The 17,779-nt window shown below is 37.0% G+C and overlaps 1 protein-coding gene across 9 annotated transcripts in view; it reads right to left on the bottom strand.

The window, feature by feature from the left end:
* The window catches only part of HPS3 (HPS3 biogenesis of lysosomal organelles complex 2 subunit 1), a 43,295-nt gene that overhangs the window by 4,077 nt on the left and 21,439 nt on the right, over positions 1-17,779 (bottom strand). Inside the window, exons 7-16 of one of the 9 annotated variants that reach the window (XR_004251423.2) lie at positions 15,255-15,409; positions 13,694-13,802; positions 11,394-11,575; positions 10,079-10,259; positions 8,647-8,880; positions 6,566-6,751; positions 6,027-6,215; positions 4,953-5,060; positions 1,676-1,882; positions 934-1,028 (exon numbers count right to left, since the gene is read on the bottom strand). Coding sequence is in view for 4 of the 9 variants with exons in the window: in XM_032173808.2 (XP_032029699.1) it covers positions 934-1,024; positions 1,676-1,882; positions 4,953-5,060; positions 6,027-6,215; positions 6,566-6,751; positions 8,647-8,880; positions 10,079-10,259; positions 11,394-11,575; positions 13,694-13,802; positions 15,255-15,409 (1,642 nt within the window). In the remaining 5 variants the exon portion in view is untranslated. The other 8 variants (XM_032173808.2, XR_009209380.1, XR_009209381.1 and 5 more) reach the window with 8 other exon arrangements.

Below are 17,779 nucleotides of genomic sequence, written 5' to 3'. Positions count from 1 at the left end.
GATAATGATGATGCTGAGGTGTAAAGATGCGGGATGTCTGTACTGGAAAGTGCTCCACTAACACAAACAGTCAGTGATAAATTATGTAAAGTGTATGCAAGTGGGGCAAAGCAATCAGACACCTGACACTTCCATCTTCTGAAAACCTAAAGCAATCAGGGAGATAGGTAGGACAGAGAATAAAGTCACCCCTTTCCCTTCCCAATCACAAGCATACAGCTTTAATTAAAGGGGGCTCTTCAGAAAAATAATCTCCAGTGGCCACTGACTTGGCCTTACATTTTAAAAATCAACTGTCTTGGCTGGAAAACACAATTTCAACACTGTCAATTTCTAATATTTTATGTGCTCTGCAATTGATATACCCATACCCTTTGTCATCAGGAAAACAACTATATTAACACACAGCAGTACAGAAACAGATTACATATCTACCAAGATTTATGATTATGAATTATGAAAATTCAAATAACAACTATGCTGTAAAATACGGTGTAATTTAGATACTCAACTTTTAAATCCTTGAGGTTGTTATTCATCAATACTTGCTTGTAATTATGTTTAATAGTAATGATCTTAACTTCCTACATGAAGTAAATTAAGTACTCTGATCATTGATAAAAGATGTAATTGCCTTAATGACTACTCACATTTTAAAACATTGATGCTGTCATTTTCTATGACTGTAATAATTTGTTAAGTGTTTGAAAGGATTAAGTCAAAAGAACATCAGTTCTGTGACTAGAAGATAAATCAATATCAAATGTCAAGGGGAGGGTATGTGAATGCTGAAAATAAGCTCCCCAGACGGTTCTGAAAGGCCCTTGGTCTCACTTGAGAATCATATGAAAATACTTGAGAAAGAAGGCTTCACCAAATTTAAAACTGAAACTCTTAAGTTTATAATCAAGCAAAAAAAAAAAATCATTTTACCTTTTAATGATGACAAGTAGAGTTGATATTTCTCTCCACCACATTTTATTCTCTGACAAAGTTCAGGCAGCAGTTTTTTCCACCACAGAGTCTATCTTAGGAAAAAATGAATAAATCTTAGTTTGATGCATTTTATTCTCAGATTTCAAAGGAGAATAAGAAGATTGTGCAGGAAAGCACGGAGCAAAAATACATCATTTTGTCTAAGGCAGCTAACTTTGTTATAACATAAGTTATATCAGCAGCCAGTCTTCTGCCTTAACTATAACATAAAAGTCAGGTTTGTAACTTGAAAACCCAGTAATACATATATTGTACATATGTACATGGCTATTTTCAAGAAGTAACAGACATATCCCGTTATCATCTCTTATGTGGCAAGAAGGAAGGAATGAAGAAAAAAAGAACTAAGGTCCAAAATTCTTCTAATTTCTAAACTAAAAACCGTATAGCAGAGAAAATATTTTCACATCATATACTGTTCCCAAATCTTCAGGTAATCAACTACTTCATCTCCAAACAAAAGATGTTTAATGATGATAATATACCATCTCCATATATTTTAACAGCATTTAATAGTACTCAAAACACGTAGCATATTAAACATATATGCTCAATGGACCCATACAGCCTTATGAGGTTGGATTAGCATAAATTGTCCCCATTTTGCAGGAAAGGAAATGAGGTTATCAAATCTGATTATCACTGATCAAGCCTAAAAACATAATCTGAAAAAGCATACCCGGTTTTCTTCTTTCAGTTCATGATTAGCATATGGAATGACTGCCTCTGGGCATCGCTCTAACAGTATGTCTATGCACTGTTCATACTCTTTCAAGCGTGTACGACACAGAACATGGACACTGAGGCCGGCAATAGTGTCTTCTGAAAGTGGCTCCAAGAACGGAATAATGGAAGCTATGTCAAATGAAGGACCACATATAAGAGACTATGAACAGAAAAATGAAATGTTATGAAATGAGGCGCCTCAAAAACTAAAACACAACATACAGAATTCAATTTCTTAAGACTAAACCTCACTTGCCAAAAATAAAATAGAAAGAATGCCATATTAGAGCACATGCATGTGGTCCTTATTTAATAAATCTAAGCATAATATAATCTTGAAACTACCTCTAGTTTAAAGATCTCTTTAATAGAAAGCAATCATTTTTAAATAACATGATTTTATTTGCTTTGTATGGACTGCAAATTAAAACCAATCGGCATTCTTTAGGACTCTATCCTAAGGGAATAATCAACATTGTGGTTAAAGATTTATGTCCAATGATGCTCACCGCAAGAGTATTCGCAATATTGAAAATTTAGAAGTAATCTACATGTGTAACAACAAAGGATGAGTAAATACATATGGCACACTCAGCTAATGGAACATTACACAGCCATCAAAACTATGTTTTTCAAAGGCTAGTTAATAAAAAAAGTTTATGATAAAATGAGTAAAAAAATTTCAATACAAAATTATATTTCTGAACGTGATTAGTTTTATAAAATCTACATAGGTAAATGCACATACAGAAATACTGTCGGAAGAGCATGGCAATTTGAAACAGCACACAGGATGGGACAACAAAGCCTACTCTGTTTTCTTTACACCCCTTCCTGTATTTTCCAAATTTTCTATAAGCATGTGCTACATACATATGCAAAAATAAAATTTAACACTTAATAAGACTAAAGTGATTGTTTAGAACTAATCATTGTTATCAATACCACTTTGTCACAAGATGAATAACAGGGAGCAGTATTATCTCAGAATTTACAACTTTACCAATATTTACTTTAAGCAATTAAACTATAAATATTACTTTTGATTCTACCACCAAATTAATCTCCACTTTCCCTTTCTCCAGGATAAAGATGAGATGGTCATGTCCTAATTTTCTTGTCCCTGTACCTCTTTGCTACAGCATCTTCTGAGACTCAAAAGAGAATATGGAATGTGATCTACCCAATCACAGTTGGTGTGATTATTTTATTCCAAATATCTACCAAAGAATGACCAGGAGAATAAGGTTGGTCCCTTTTCTTCCTGCAAGTTTAGTAAATTATTCATGTGAATAATTTCCTGACAATCAAATGGCAGAGATGAAATAAGGTTGATAATCTCTCACTCAAAGGGTCTCCCAACATGGAAGAAAAGAGATTACCTCTATATTTAACTCTTGACTAATCCAGATAATGGGGAAGGGAGTGGGGGCAGTAGGAAGGAGCAGGGCATGTGTACCAAATTATGACTGAAAGTAGTCATAACTTCAACTCCCATGAACTTTTACTTAGTTTTATCCATGTAATCAAGAAGTTTGAAAGTAAGGCCAGGTGCAGTGACTCACACCTATAATCCCAGAACTTTGGGAACCCGAGGTGGGAGGCTTGCTTGAGCCCAGGAGTTGGAGGTTACAGTGAGCCATGATTGCCACTGCACTCTAATCTGGGCAATAGATTAAGACTCTGTCTCTTTAAAAAAAAAAAAATTATAAAAGTTTAGGCAGACTGTGTTTCTCCTTCAACAGCCAAGATTTTGCTATTTAATAGCAAAGATTTTCCTCCTTTAATAGCAAGGATTTTCCTTTTAAAATATTTTAAAACAAATTTTAAAAGATCACTGAATTATATTTTTTCAAGCAACGATTATAAATATGCTTTAAAGCTTTATCAGAGGAAATTTAATAGCACTTATTCCAATTACAATTTTAAATATGTAATTAGTGTGTATGTTCTAGGAAGGCAAAGCTCCACCTGTCTTGTCCAATGCTCCCCATAACATCTACAGCACATGCTCAAGCAATATTCGTGAAATGAACAAAATCTGAGGCTAGTCCCTCAGAAGCCTTTGTATCACAATGGTACTAGAGACAAGAGACAAGAAGAATCTTCTTTGGTTATTTTTTAAAGAAGCACATAAATAATGCCATCTCTGGGAACACCACAGCCCCACCTGAAGGCTCAGTCTAAGCAATATGGCCTCTTCAGCTTCTCTCCTCTAAGCCCCATTCCCAATTTGATATTAAGTAACAACTACACTTATACCAGTTCCCATAGTGTAAATGAGGTATTGCAAATTCAAAAGCCTAACGAGGCCAATCAAATGATGAAGACGCATGAGGGCAGCTGGGATAAGGAAAACAGACACTCAGCATTTGGGTCAGGATGCCACAAAGATGATAACTGTGTGGGAGGACAGTGTGACCACTGCCCAAGGAGGGGCTGCGGGTCAGCCCCAACCCTCAGGTCAGAAGCAATGAGGACCTTGGGTTAATGGAGCTGCTAAATTTTTCAAGAGTGACTTGAAACTCAGAATTCTTAATAGGAAATCTTAAGTTTTGTATGTTAGCACCTACACGGGGAAGACCAAAGAAAATAGATCTGGGAATTATATTCATTCTTTGGGCCGCTGAACTACATTAAATAAAATCAAATGCTCATGTGGCCCAGCCTGATCCACCAAGTCAAATGTGGACTTTAATTCTCACTGCCAGCCAAAACACTGTTGCAGTCAGAATTATTAAAGGATGATCCACATTCTCTAATCATCCCCCTCATTTCTGAAAAATCCTTTTCAGGAGCTGGATAAACTGACTACTTTGACCTGTTTCTTAGAAGAGGAATAGCAGTGCCTGGCTTGGGTTAGAGGCCTAAAATGTATAAGTCAACACTAACAAAAACAAACTACATCAATAAAAACACCACTAAACATTTGCCACACTTTCATTTCACAAAGTGTTTTCAAGCCCATCCTGAAAATCAGCCAGGAGACTTGGTGAAGTTTGTTCATCCACCTGCAACGAAACCAGCCGCTCAGCACAGGTGTCCCATCCATCATCAGTTTCAGGCAGAGGCAGGCATTCCCTCCAAGTCTCCTGAGTATGCCTAACTATGGATTTTGTCCCTCAAAATTCTATATTCTAGATTAACAGGACACCTGGGGCTCAGCAAATTTAATCTTACACTATATCGTAATATGCACTTTCATAAGAAAAGGAGGTATTTTTACTTACCTGTAATTTTGAAAGATCTTCTGTATAATTTTTATCAGCTAATGAATCAGATGATATTAAGACGTGAACCCATGGATAAATTAAGCCATAATGACTACAGGCATTTATCTAAAACATAAAAGAATTTCTCATAAACAAAATATAACAACAAAAGCTTGCTTATCCATTCCACAAAGAGCAAAGCAATCATTAATTCTCTGCCATGTCATAGAATTAGGTATAAACTTTCCTGGGAATGGGAAGGAAAGTTTTTAAGAATTTTTCTCCTGGAAAATATTTCAGTCTTGCTTGCTTCTACGCTAAATATTTCCTTATATTTTAAAATGTAAATACTCCAAAGAGGCACTTTCTAGCAAAAAGAGCAATACTGCATTTAAGCCAATTATACCTAAAAAGAATATTGGAAATAATTTTTATTAACACCACTTTCTTTAGATGGCAAAATATCTTTCATAAATTCTCAAGACAATTCCCAAGAAGCCCTGCTTATTCAAGAAGCTGGTAACTTTTCCACTTAACTCTCCATTAGCCATGGCTAATGAGCTGGGACAGAAATGGGCTAGGAGCAAGAACGGTAGCAAGAAGGGTAGAAAGAGTTGTTACTGGCTGCCTCAAGTGCCACAGAACAGCTCCTGTATGTGCAACAGACAGGAAATGGGGGCCCACTAAGGAAGTCTCCCTCCCACAGCCTTCTGCAGTTCCTCTCCCACCAAGGAGGTCTGCAGATGTCTTCTCTCTTATGTTCCACTTAATGATCCTCTGCTGAGGAAGTACAGATGAGGTGATGTTCTGGAAGAAGTCCCTTTCTCCATGCTTTGGCAACTGAGCTACCACTGCAAGTAAGTGAGGGACATTAGTAAGTAGAGGACATTCTTTAGAGTACAAAATTATTTAAAATGTAGGCCACTTCAGTTACAGACACATTTTAAGTGTATTTTTAACTCCTGCGTAAATAAGATACCTGGTAATAGAAAACTAGGTTAGATTTTATAATAAGTTTTTAAAAATAAGAAGGTATGTTTTTGTAATGGGCAATGCATGAGTTAAATTTAAGGTATTATTCCATTATCTTACCAGATCCTCCGATGTTCGCAATGGTGTGGTGTCAGGAGGCTGCCTCTTAGACAATCTCCAGATGTACTGTGATGTGAGTTTGAAAAAGAGTTCCTGAAGTACCACATCTGGGAGACATGCCACTAGCTGAGCTTCCCAAAAGTCTACCAAGAGCTGAGGAATTGTATCTTCATCCTTAGCACAAAGCACCTTGAAAACAGTAAAAGAAGCCTCTATATTCCAGATAAATATATAGCACTGATAAAGCGACAGCTGGGCTGAATATCACAGCATCACATGGGCCATGCAATTAATAATTTACCATTAGCATTAGTGCCATGGCAAAAGAAAATTTAGACATTTTTAAAAGGGAACAGATTCTAGGTTATACAAATAAAGTTTCTTCAGATATACTCTTTTAATTAGTACTTTTATCTTATAAAGTGATTATGTCTGTTTTTTCAATAAACAAATGAAAAACTCACTTCTCTTACTCTGTCCCTCCCCACCACCAATTTAATGAGGTCATCCAGAAAAATCACATTTTCAAAGTGACAAACCTTAAAAAAGAAATCTGCTTCTTCAGTTCCAATTTTGCTGTTCTTCTGCAAGCCCAGAACTGAAGCCACAAGCAATCCAGGCTGAGTCTCCTTCAAGTGAAGTGCAAGCTCGGTTGGAACAATCTGTCCCTTTCTCTGTTGAATCAAGAGCCGAGGTTCCAGAATGAAGCCGCATACCAACTTCATCTTCAGATAAGAAAGAAATTTAGGAACAAAAGGTACATTGTATTTAGATTGTCCATCTTAGAAATACTAAACATGCTAGTGCATTCACAATGCATGGTTAAGCTATTAATAATTTAATCACAATTTTTTCTTTGACTATAAAGGCTAGTTCTTACCCAAAGAAGGAAACCACTGACTGTCTTATAGAAGTTACTGACATTTAACTAAGCATCAAGGTGTCCTATTTTTTGTAGAGAGCTTTATATTTAGGTCTACTTGATTTGAAAATGCAGTCCATTTTCTGTATTCGTGGGTTCCACACCCATGGATTCAACCAACCACAGATCAAAAATATTCGGGATGGCTGAGCGCAGTAGCTCACACCTGTAATCCCAGCACTTTGGAAGGCCGAGGAGGGAAGATCACTTGAGGTTAGGAGTTCGAGACCAGCCTGGCCAACATGGTAAAACCCCGTCTCTACTAAATATACAAAAATTAGCCAAGCATGGTGGTGTACACCTGTAATCCCAGCTACTTGGGAGGCTGAGGCAGAAGAATCGCTTGAACCTGGGAGGTGGAGGTTGCAGTAAGCTGAGATTGCGCCACTGCACTCCAGCCTGGGCCACAGAACGAGGCTCTCAGAAAAAAAAAAAAAAAAATGGGTGGGGGGGCAAAACTGCCTCTGTTCTGAACATGTACAGATTTTTTTTTATTATTATTCCCTAAACAATGCAGTATTAATAACTATGTACATAGCAGTTGACATTATATTAGGTATTATAAGTAATATAGAGATGATTTGAAGTATACTGGAGAAAGTAGATAGGTTATATGCAAAACCTATAGATAGGTTACTATGCCACTTTACATAAGCAACTTTAGCTTCTGTGGATTTTGGTAGCTGTAGAAGGTTCTGAAACCAATCTCCCATAAATACCGAGTGATGACTAATATATCTTAAGTTTTTTCAAAATAATGAAGAGAAAGTTCATTTTTCTAGAATTCTACTCTTCAAAACAGAAGACATCCCGATGTTGACTTGCTTTCCTCATCATAACAAAGCAAGTCATTTGTACAGTGATAAAGCACTTACGTTCTTCCTTTTTTAGCAACCCAAGTCATACTGTGGGCTCTGGCCAGTCTGGCAAGAAAACAGTGCAGGAGCACAGGTTCTGAAGTCAGGCTGCCCGGTTCAATTCTGGCTCTACCACTTAGCTGTGTGATCCTGATGAGTTACTTAACCTCTCTGTGTCTTAATTCCTTCATTTGTATAATACTCCTACCTTATAGCATTATTAAGAATTAAATAATATATGCAAGGAGCTTAGAATAGGCCTGGTAAATAACAAGCGTTCAATTACACCACCTCTTATTTTCTTCCCTTAAATGATTAACACCTTTGATAGTGTCCCTAAATGGCCTCTTTTCCAAGGGAAAGTCTGTGTTTCTTGGTACACCATTCAAATGTCCAATCCTCCATAAAGTTATCTGGGATTTTCCCAAGTGGGGGCTATTTCTGCAACTACTAGACTCCTAAAGCTCATGGCTAATAACCCCTTTGCTGTTCTTAAATACATATTACTCTGTGCTTTTCCAGTGCACACACCATATCCCTCAGGCCAGATCACATCGTCCCCTCGGGGCAGAGCCTGTTCTTCAGTACCAAGCTCAGTGCTCTGAACACACTTGACACTAAGTTGAAGTCTTTGGATATCCACTGCTGTCATTTATCAGTCTTATTTATTTTTCATTTGCCAGATCTGAAGTCCCATTTGGATCACTTTGTTTCTAATGTTGTCTGTTTTCCATTACAACCAAGAATATATGAGCTAGAAAGAAGCCAGAAGACAGCTAAACACTTCAAGATTACCAGGTCCTATTTCAGCCTTCTGTTAGCACTGGGCAGGGCTCCATACCTCTGAATGGCTTTTCATTTCATTTCTGTGCATGTCAAGATCTCCCATTTTCAGAGCCACTGCTGCCTTGGTCAGTGTCACTAAGATCGATGGAAACCCAGAAGTATCCAGCTTCCTTAGATAGCTCATGGCAGTTAAAGGATTAATATTCTTCATAGAAGGACTACAGAGAATATGGGGCACTTGCTTTGGCTCAGCCACATAAAACATCTGAACCACTTTTGCTGCTAATTCCTTTGGTAAGCACGAAGGAATAAAAGGAATAAAAGGTCAGTCAGCCAGAAGAAAGCAACAAAATCAGCAAAACATATAGGCAAAAAGCCAAGACACAAACATTCCAAGTAAGATAAAATTATAGTATTATGTTTTAATTTTAAAAAGACAAAACTGATACTAATACATGGGAGGCCTGAGATAACCTAAAGTGATCTCTTTGCTGATTATAATGAAGAAAAACAATGAAAATATGTACCAGGTTATGACCAGCATTTCTAATTTTAACACTTCAGAAGAAGAAAATAAATATTTGATTGAATGACAATAAAAATCCATCATAAAAACTACTATTTAGTTCAAAATATACCCAATTAAGTAATTTGTATGAGAAAATTTCATTTCAAAACTTTAAAACATTTGATACCACAATTTCTAACTTGGCATATTTGCATCCAACTATGTATAAAATACATGAGGGGTTATCTTTTCTTTTCTCTCTAAGACAGTGTTTTTCTGTATTGCCCAGCCTGGAATGCAGTGGTGTAATTGTGGCTAACTGTAGCCTCAAACTCCTGGGCTCAAGCGATCCTCCTGCCTCAGCCTCCTGAGTAGCTGGAACTACAGGTGTATACCACCAAGCCCAGCTAATTTTTTAATTTCCTGTAGAGATGGGGTCTTGCTATATTGCCTAGGGTGTTCTCAAACTTCTGGTTTCAAGTGATCCTCCCACCTCGACCTCCCAAAGTGTTGGAATTACAGATATTAGCCACTGTGCCCAGCCCTAAAAATAATCCTTAATAATGTCTTTAGGTTACTGGCCTAAGGTCAGAGTTTTATAAGTGAAGTTTAGGACACAAGGAGTAAGGAACAATTAGGGTTGCAGGAAGGACTGCAGATGAGAAGATGGAAGGCAAGGCCTGCATTCTGTGTAGCTCTGCTGAGGACATGCTACTGTCACTGGGCAGGTGTTGAGACTACAACAGACAATATGTCCCTGTCTGTATAATGAGAAAGTATGAAAAGATTACCCATAAGTTCTTTTCCAAGCTATAATTCTATCTTCATTAATGAAGAAAAGGGCACATTACTTTTTTTAGAAAAAGAATATCAAAGAAGAAAAATATTTGGAATCTGATTTCTAAACAGTACTATATAAAATAAACCATTAAAATGTAATGTTAAAAATATTAGATATAAAACAGAAAACTATAATCACTTCACTTAATTCTTCATCCAGGTTTTCATAAAGTGAATGATTAATGTAAAAAATTAATCCCCTCTCGTATTTCTGTAATCCATCCTCTACTGTCCAGTCCATGCGGGCCAGAACTTCAGCCATAGACAAACCAGACATCTTATAGTATGGCAAGGTGAGATGAGAATGCTGGGAGTCAAGCCTAAAGGGAAGGAAATGAAAAACCTCAAATGTGTCACTTTTTTAAAGACAGGGTCTCACTATGTTGCCCAGACTGATCTCAAACTCCTGACCTCAAGTGATTATCCTACCTCAGCCTCCCAAAGCGCTGGGATCCAGGTGTAAGCCACCATGCCTAGTCAAATTTGGAATTTTTAAAACTGGATATCTAACACATTCTATAACAGAATATATCATGCTTTCCAGAAGACAGAAATTCCAAAATGCTTTTCTACTGCCATTAGTAACTGAAACAAACTCCTAAGTTTTATCTTACAAACTTCTAATTAATGCAGTTTCTTTTTGCCTGCTCATAATAGAAACAAAAACAACAATTTAAGTTAATTCTAATATTCATGACCGGACTCTAAAATAATGGTGTTTACAGGAGGAAAAGTCTGTTTTATTAATTTTTAACCATTCATGTGGATCAAGTAAGTCTGAAAACAATCATATGCAAAAAAATTTGTAAACATTACTCTCAAATATAAAAACATTATTCATACCAATGTCCCCTTCTGACATTATAAAAGCACTGACTACTAAGATCAAAATCACGGACTGTCCAACTGGCAGCTCTCCCTTAAGCTAGCAGACAATAAACTAGTCATACCTCTCTAATGATTAGAGCTGTTTAACAAGGTAGTATTTACAATCATGTATGTATTAAACTGGCTCACAGATGGTGGGGAAAAAAGCCCTTCAGCTAAGCCCTTGTCAGAATGGAAAATAACCACTTTGTTTACTTTTAGGGTTTAATATGTCCAAGTGTTAACTTTACTAACAAAATATATGTTTTTAATGTCAAGGATTTTCAAAGCCTGAGAAAAATGTCAAAGTCCTAAGTTAAATGGCGGGAAAATCACAAACTTGAGACTTACTGCTCATCTTCTAAACTGTGACTCCTTGAGAGCAGGAAATGGGTCACATTCATTTTTGTATGTTTAAGCCTAGCACAGTACCTAACAGAGTATGTGCTCAATAAATGCTTGTGGAAGAAGTGAATAAATGAACCACCTCCCCATTTATCAGGTAACTACCAGAGATGGAAAAGCTAACAAGTGCACCCAAAGTTCAAGATGACTTCTGTAACAAGGTTCCAAGAGGTGTCACTCACCTGCTGTAACAGTCCCCAAGGTGGCCACAGCTTTCCTTAAATGCTTCCAAAAGCTCTGCCTTCTCTCCAGGTTCCAGCTGACTGGCATCCATCAGGGCAGCTCGCACTAACAGATGAGCCTCACTGAGAAGGTGAATGCAGCTCTGGGTTTTGACAGTCTTATAGGTATTGCTATAGTCTATCTAAACAAAAAAGACAAACACTAATGTTGCTGAAGAGAGACTCTCAAAAGTTCCTAAGTTCTTAAAAACATTTATATATTTTGTTAGTAAAGTTAACATTTGGACATACTAAACTCTAAAAGTAAACAAAATGGTTATTTACCATTCTGACAAGGGCTTAGTTGAAGGGCTTTTTTCCCACCACCTATAAGCCAGTTTAATACATACATGATTATAAATAATACCTTGTTAAACAGCTCTAATCATTAGAGAGGTCCAAATAATACTGTAATACTAATAATACTGCAAACTTAGCAACAGTTTGATCTCGATAAGACTAGTGAACATGTTAATATTTGAAATAAACTTAAAAAAAATTGTGATTTAATTCTTTCCCAAATTTGGACTGAGTATTCTTCCCTTATTTTAGTTTTGATTGGTAAGTTTAGGCTCTACTACATATATTTCCATAACTCATAAAGGGCTCATAAAAATTATCACTAGCTAATCTGACTCAATCAATATATTCAGACTCTAGCAGTCAAATCACCTAAATGAAGACTTTCAATTAAGCAAGACTGAAAAGACAGGGCACAGCTAATATAATAACTGGCATTAAATTATTGGCAGGGACAAATCAGGCAACACCTTGACCTGATGATCAAAAATTAACATCACCAAAGAGGGGTGGATGAACAGCATATGCCTCCAGATGTGATACCCTTAACACAAAAATCACCTATGCAATATTCTGGCTGAAAATGCATAATCTGAATCTAACCATTAAAAAAAAAAGCAAACCCTAAATAAGGAATACTCTCAAAAAAAAGTAGAGGGGAAAATTATATTTTTCAAAAATGCTCATGTCATAAAATATAATGAAAGGCTATAGAAATATTCCAGATTCAAGGAGACTAAAGAGACATCATAGTTAAACACACTACCTGATCCTAGACTGGGTCTTGAACTGGAGAAGGGGAAATGCTATTAAGCCATTGGGTCAGTTGACAAAATTAGACTATGAACCATAAACCAGATAAAGCACTGTGTCAATGTTAAATTATGAAAGCATACTACTGTATTGTGGTATGCAAGAGAGTATCCTTATTCTTAGCAAAGTACGCTGAAGTACTTAGGGGCAAAAGACTGATGTATGCAGTTTACCTCCTGAAGAAGAATCAGAAAACAGTGTATGTATACGTGAGTGCACAGAAAGCACAGAGTGCATAAAAGAGAGACAGAGAAGCAAACAGGGTAAAATGTTGACTGTGAAGAAATCTGTGTGGGGAATGGGAATATATAGAATATTCTTTTTAAAAACGAGTCAAAAGAGTCAGGGTCTTGCTGTGTCACCCAAGCTGGAGTGCAGTGTTATGACCATAGCTCATTGTGGCCTTGAACTCCTGGGCTCAAGTGATCTTCCCATCTTAGCTTCCCAAGTAGCTAGGACTACAGGTATGTGCCACCACAACTGGCTAATTTTTTTATTTTTTGTACAGATGGGATCTCACTATGTTACCCAGGCTAGTCTCGAACTCCTGGCCTCAAGCAACCCACCTGCCTCAGCCTCCCAAAGGGTTGGGAAGAATATACTTATTCTTGCAACTTTTCTGTAAGTTTGAAATTGTTTCAAAATAAAGAGTTAAAATAATTGCCAGGGATGAGTAGGAAGCTGTCACTCTTAGATCAGTAAGGATGCTCCCTCTGGATCCCTCCCCCCAGGACAATGCTGCAGTAGCTGTAGTGCCCTGGGACAATCTGCTAACATTTCTAAATAAGAAGAGTGGGACAGGGATACACAATCTTAGATTTATTTATTTATTTGCTCCATTTCTTAGCTATCTTTGCTAGAGTTCAAATTAAGGTCAAAGACTATGTTTAGATTGGCCAATTGATCTTCTTAGGAGAGTGGGTATGAATAAGGGAGTCTTATGCTAGTGAAGGGAATTTCTACTGGTTCCTCAGATGTCAGAAGCTGTAACAACGAGGAGGCAGAAAGAGATACACATTCCACTGTCAGACAATGCCAGGAAGCTGAATGGCTGTGGCATCCTGAATGTATGATAATTAGAATCAATTTCTGATCATTAATTTCACTCTAAATACTACGAACAAGAATCAGAAGTTTGAAAAGAGTACCATCTCTTTGTACAGTTGCACTGGTGAGATCGTATTCACAATATACAAATTCCACCCAGCCTCAGCTACAGGAGGTATTTTGATTTTAACACTGGTATCTTTTCTAGAACTAAAAGCAAAACAAAGGACAAGAATTTTAAAATGACATTATTAATAAATGGTAGTTGTAAATGGTAAATATTGGATATACAATAACTACAAAATCATTTTCATTTACTATTTTCTTCAGTGATTAACTGTACACTCTATTTTTATGGAATATTAGTTCACAATACTACATAGGCTAACTGCATTTAATATTGTAATTTTCATGTAATGATAAACCAACTGCTTCCAATTCACTCTGCAAGTATTCTCAAATGAGCAATAAGTTCAAAGAACAGGCAAGTCCCATCAAAAGGAAAAGATCCTTGACTGAGGAAGTCCCTATGCCCAGGCTCTTTTCTGCATTTGACTTTCATGAGTCTAGCATGCCCTAAGCCACAAATCTAAGCAGAAGCAACATCATGGCTGCTGAGAATATGATGAAGACACATAAAACTGTTAAGTCTGCTTAAAGCACTATCTTATCTCTTGCTTTCACTATGTGATACATTTTCTTTAGTGTACAACCTTTTAAAATTGTTTATCAAATGAATTTTCAAATGAATTAGAATTTTTAAAAGATCATTTAAAAAATTATACTATTAGAATGTCAAATGTGCAAGACTACAAACTGCTTTTCCTCTCGCCAGAAAGCTTTTAGGATCAGTCAGCCCCAGACCACTCTGTGTACACTCAAAGTGATCAGTTACCAAAGTCAACCTCTGATTCCCGTTGATGCAACAAAGCACAGCCACTAACAATTTGAAAAAGTAAAAATCTATGTTAAAAATAACCTATGTTTGATATGAAATACACTATATGCTTCACTCCCTGAAGAGATTTCTTTCTTGATTAAATTTTCCGTAGAGAAATTAGATTGCATTCTCTACTACTAAGTAGGAAAACATCAAATGGAAGCATAACTAGTCCGGAATTAAGCATTCTATTCTAAACAATGGGAAAGCAGAAACCTAACAGATAACAAGAGATGAATGTTATCAAAATACAACTTTATTTTCAGATAGATCAGCACATATCTATAGATCATAAATGTGCTTTAAGGTAAGACATACATTATTAATTTCTTTCGTAATATCAGAAAATAATTTTAGATAAAAATGTAACTACTGAAAGGGTCAAAGAAGACAGTAAAAAGTCCTGTAGTTTCAATTAGCATTATAGGCTCAGTCTTTCCCATTAATTACACAGAAAAGCATGTCCTTTAACTAATGTAAAATATCTTTGATTTTTACTGAAATTATTTTATAATCCATTTTCTCCTAAAAGTTCCCAGGTCAGTTAAAAAGTGTATTACAGAGATTGTTAGAACCTTCTTTTCTTTCTCTGGAAAAAGAACACCATAAAAAAGCCATTTGATCATTCCAAATTACGATTTGAAAAAAGATAAACGCAAAATATACCAGTTACAACTCATTCCAGAAAATGGCAGGAATGCCTGGGGCAAGGGGATGCTTACAGAAGCCTCTTGGGTGACTGTCTTCTCTCTGGAATGGCCTCAGGGTCTGCTTTAGTCAAAAGTATGATGTGGTTTTTAAAGTGACAGATGGCTTTCAAGCCTATGAAAAGCTGTATTCTTAAAGCACAGACATCCATACTAACAGGTGGGCAAGCCTAGTAAAGGAAAATCACAAATTTAAGCAAGAAATAAAGGTACATGCACTTCAATCTTCAAAAATCAGTCCGTTTATTTGATAAAATCTCTTCTGCTGCCACCATCCCATACCCACCACCACCAAAAAACAAACAAACAGAAAAAAACCAACCCAAATTCCTATACTTAACAGAGGAGGTTATCTAAACCTATGTAACCAATAGCGTATTTTATAGAGCTACTCAGCCAACAAACTCAGTTATTTATTGATTGAATAAATGCGGAAAGAGGGTCCCACAGCTGCAGGAACTTGTGTGTGTGCCCCACAGAGTGGCTCCACAGATACCTCCAGGAGAGGAGGCTGATACTGTGCCACCCAGGGAAACCCCCACTACTAGCAAGATGGTTGGGGGTATGCCCAAATGGGGTTTTTAGGCAAAACCAGACACTATGAAAGGACATTCTACTGCATGTGGAGTACATAAAATGGTTTCTTTGTGGATGTTGTGTGTGAAAGAAATGCTTGTATGTTCCGATGGCCCCCGACTGTTAGTCTGTTAGGTATGAATAGTGCCTGGAATGGCTGACAGGCTGGGACATGTCAGATAAACTAGAGGAGCCAGCCTTTTGCTCTTGTAAAGGACCATTAATTCAAGTAGAATGAACAAGAAAACTAACGGAAGAGCTCTATTCTGGGAGCTCACAAAATGATGCTGCCAGGACTCTGCCTTCTTGTCCATGCATGCTGTTTTGATTCTGAGGTCATCTTCATTGTTACCTCCATGTAAAAATAGTTAAGGTGGCTTGGTTAGTGCTGAGGAGTCAGAATCTCAGAGGAAAAGGAGCCAGACCACAAGCACTTTCAACCACTCTTGAGGTTGTGAAACTTTTTTCAGACATCACAGCTCCAAAGCCTGAGTCAGCAGGTGGGCTAAACGTGTACTTGTTTAACTGGCACCTAGGGCTTCAGAACTGGTGGAGTCGCAGGAAAGGAGGAACTGTGAGGTATGATTATGCCTTCCCTCTCCTACCTCCACTGGCCTCAAGGGCAGCATACCTCCACCAGATGCCCACCTCTCCTTATCCCTCCCCTTTTGCCTCTTCCTTGTTCCTTCATTCTGCTTTTATAAGACTCTGAAAATACATGGAATTTTTTTTTTCCAAATGTACATTGATCCTACTTCAATCTATTAGGTACTTTAAATTGCACCATCACCCCTATATAAGCCTATGTCTTTCTGAGGTTTGAAAACGCAAGGAGGGGAAAGAAGAGGACAAAGAATGGAAGTTTTATTTTTTTAATCTGTTACTTTTCTATTTTTACAAAGGCAATAATCCTGATTTTAAAATAATCTCTCAAAAAGGCCATGTGTGTATCTTATACAAACAAAGGCACAGGAAATCTGTGGTTCTGGTTTCCCAAGAGGCTGACAGCAGGCAGTAAGCCTGGTCAGCAACAGAAAACCACAGGCAGGCCATTAAAAAGGGTCACTAGGAACTCAGAGACCATGCTTTCCATAAAACACTATCATATGACACAGTTTGGGTGACAGTGACTGTGAAAGAGTATCTCAGACACATTAGGCGCTAAGTCGGGGCTGGCTTGTTAAGACAACCATCATTATTGAAGGCTTATTTTTCTGGAAAAAGGTATTCCAGTTTCCAGACAAATATAAACCAATTTTTGAAATACAAAGCATGATGATTTGGGAGCTTCTTGCAGCATGTATATTCCTAACAAATACCCAATTCAAATAGCTTATACTTCAGAAGTAAAATAACATAGATCAATATAATGTAAGTGATCAGTATATTTCTGAGAACAGAAATTCAAAGTCAGAAAACACAGAATCTCAACATAATAATGCCTACATTTATTCTGTGGTCAAGAGGCTTTTTTTTTTTTTAGAGACCAAGCACTTTACTTCTCACTAAAAATGAGATTATTGATCTACCATAATCATTAACTCTTAGATTAAGTATAGAAGGTTATCAAAGGCTTATAAAATACAGAATTACAGGCATAGCTGATAATAGTATAAATAAATCATTTTAATGCATTGTATTCAATTTTGTGCTCTTAAGTATATTGATTTCTGGACTGTTTTGTTAACAGCTGTGTAAAACTGCCACCAATATTTCCATTTAATAAAATACAATTGGGCCAGGAATGGTGGTCCATGCCTGTGATCCCACCATTTTCGGAGGCTGAGGCAGGCAGATCACTTGGGCCCAGAAGTTCAAGACCAGCCTGGGCAACACAGCAAAACCCGTCTCTGCAAAAAAAAAATAATAATAATAATAATACAAAAAAAAATTAGCAGGGCATGGTGGTGCACACCTGTAGTCCCAGCTACTTGAGGGGCTGAGGTGGCAGGATCACTTGAGTC

The sequence above is a fragment of the Hylobates moloch genome, unplaced genomic scaffold, assembly GCF_009828535.3.
Source record: "Hylobates moloch isolate HMO894 unplaced genomic scaffold, HMol_V3 SCAFFOLD_13, whole genome shotgun sequence".
In the NCBI taxonomy this organism is placed as follows: Eukaryota; Metazoa; Chordata; class Mammalia; order Primates; family Hylobatidae; genus Hylobates; species Hylobates moloch.
Note: the sequence above shows the minus strand (reverse complement) of the source record. Positions and strands in the feature narration are given on the sequence as shown.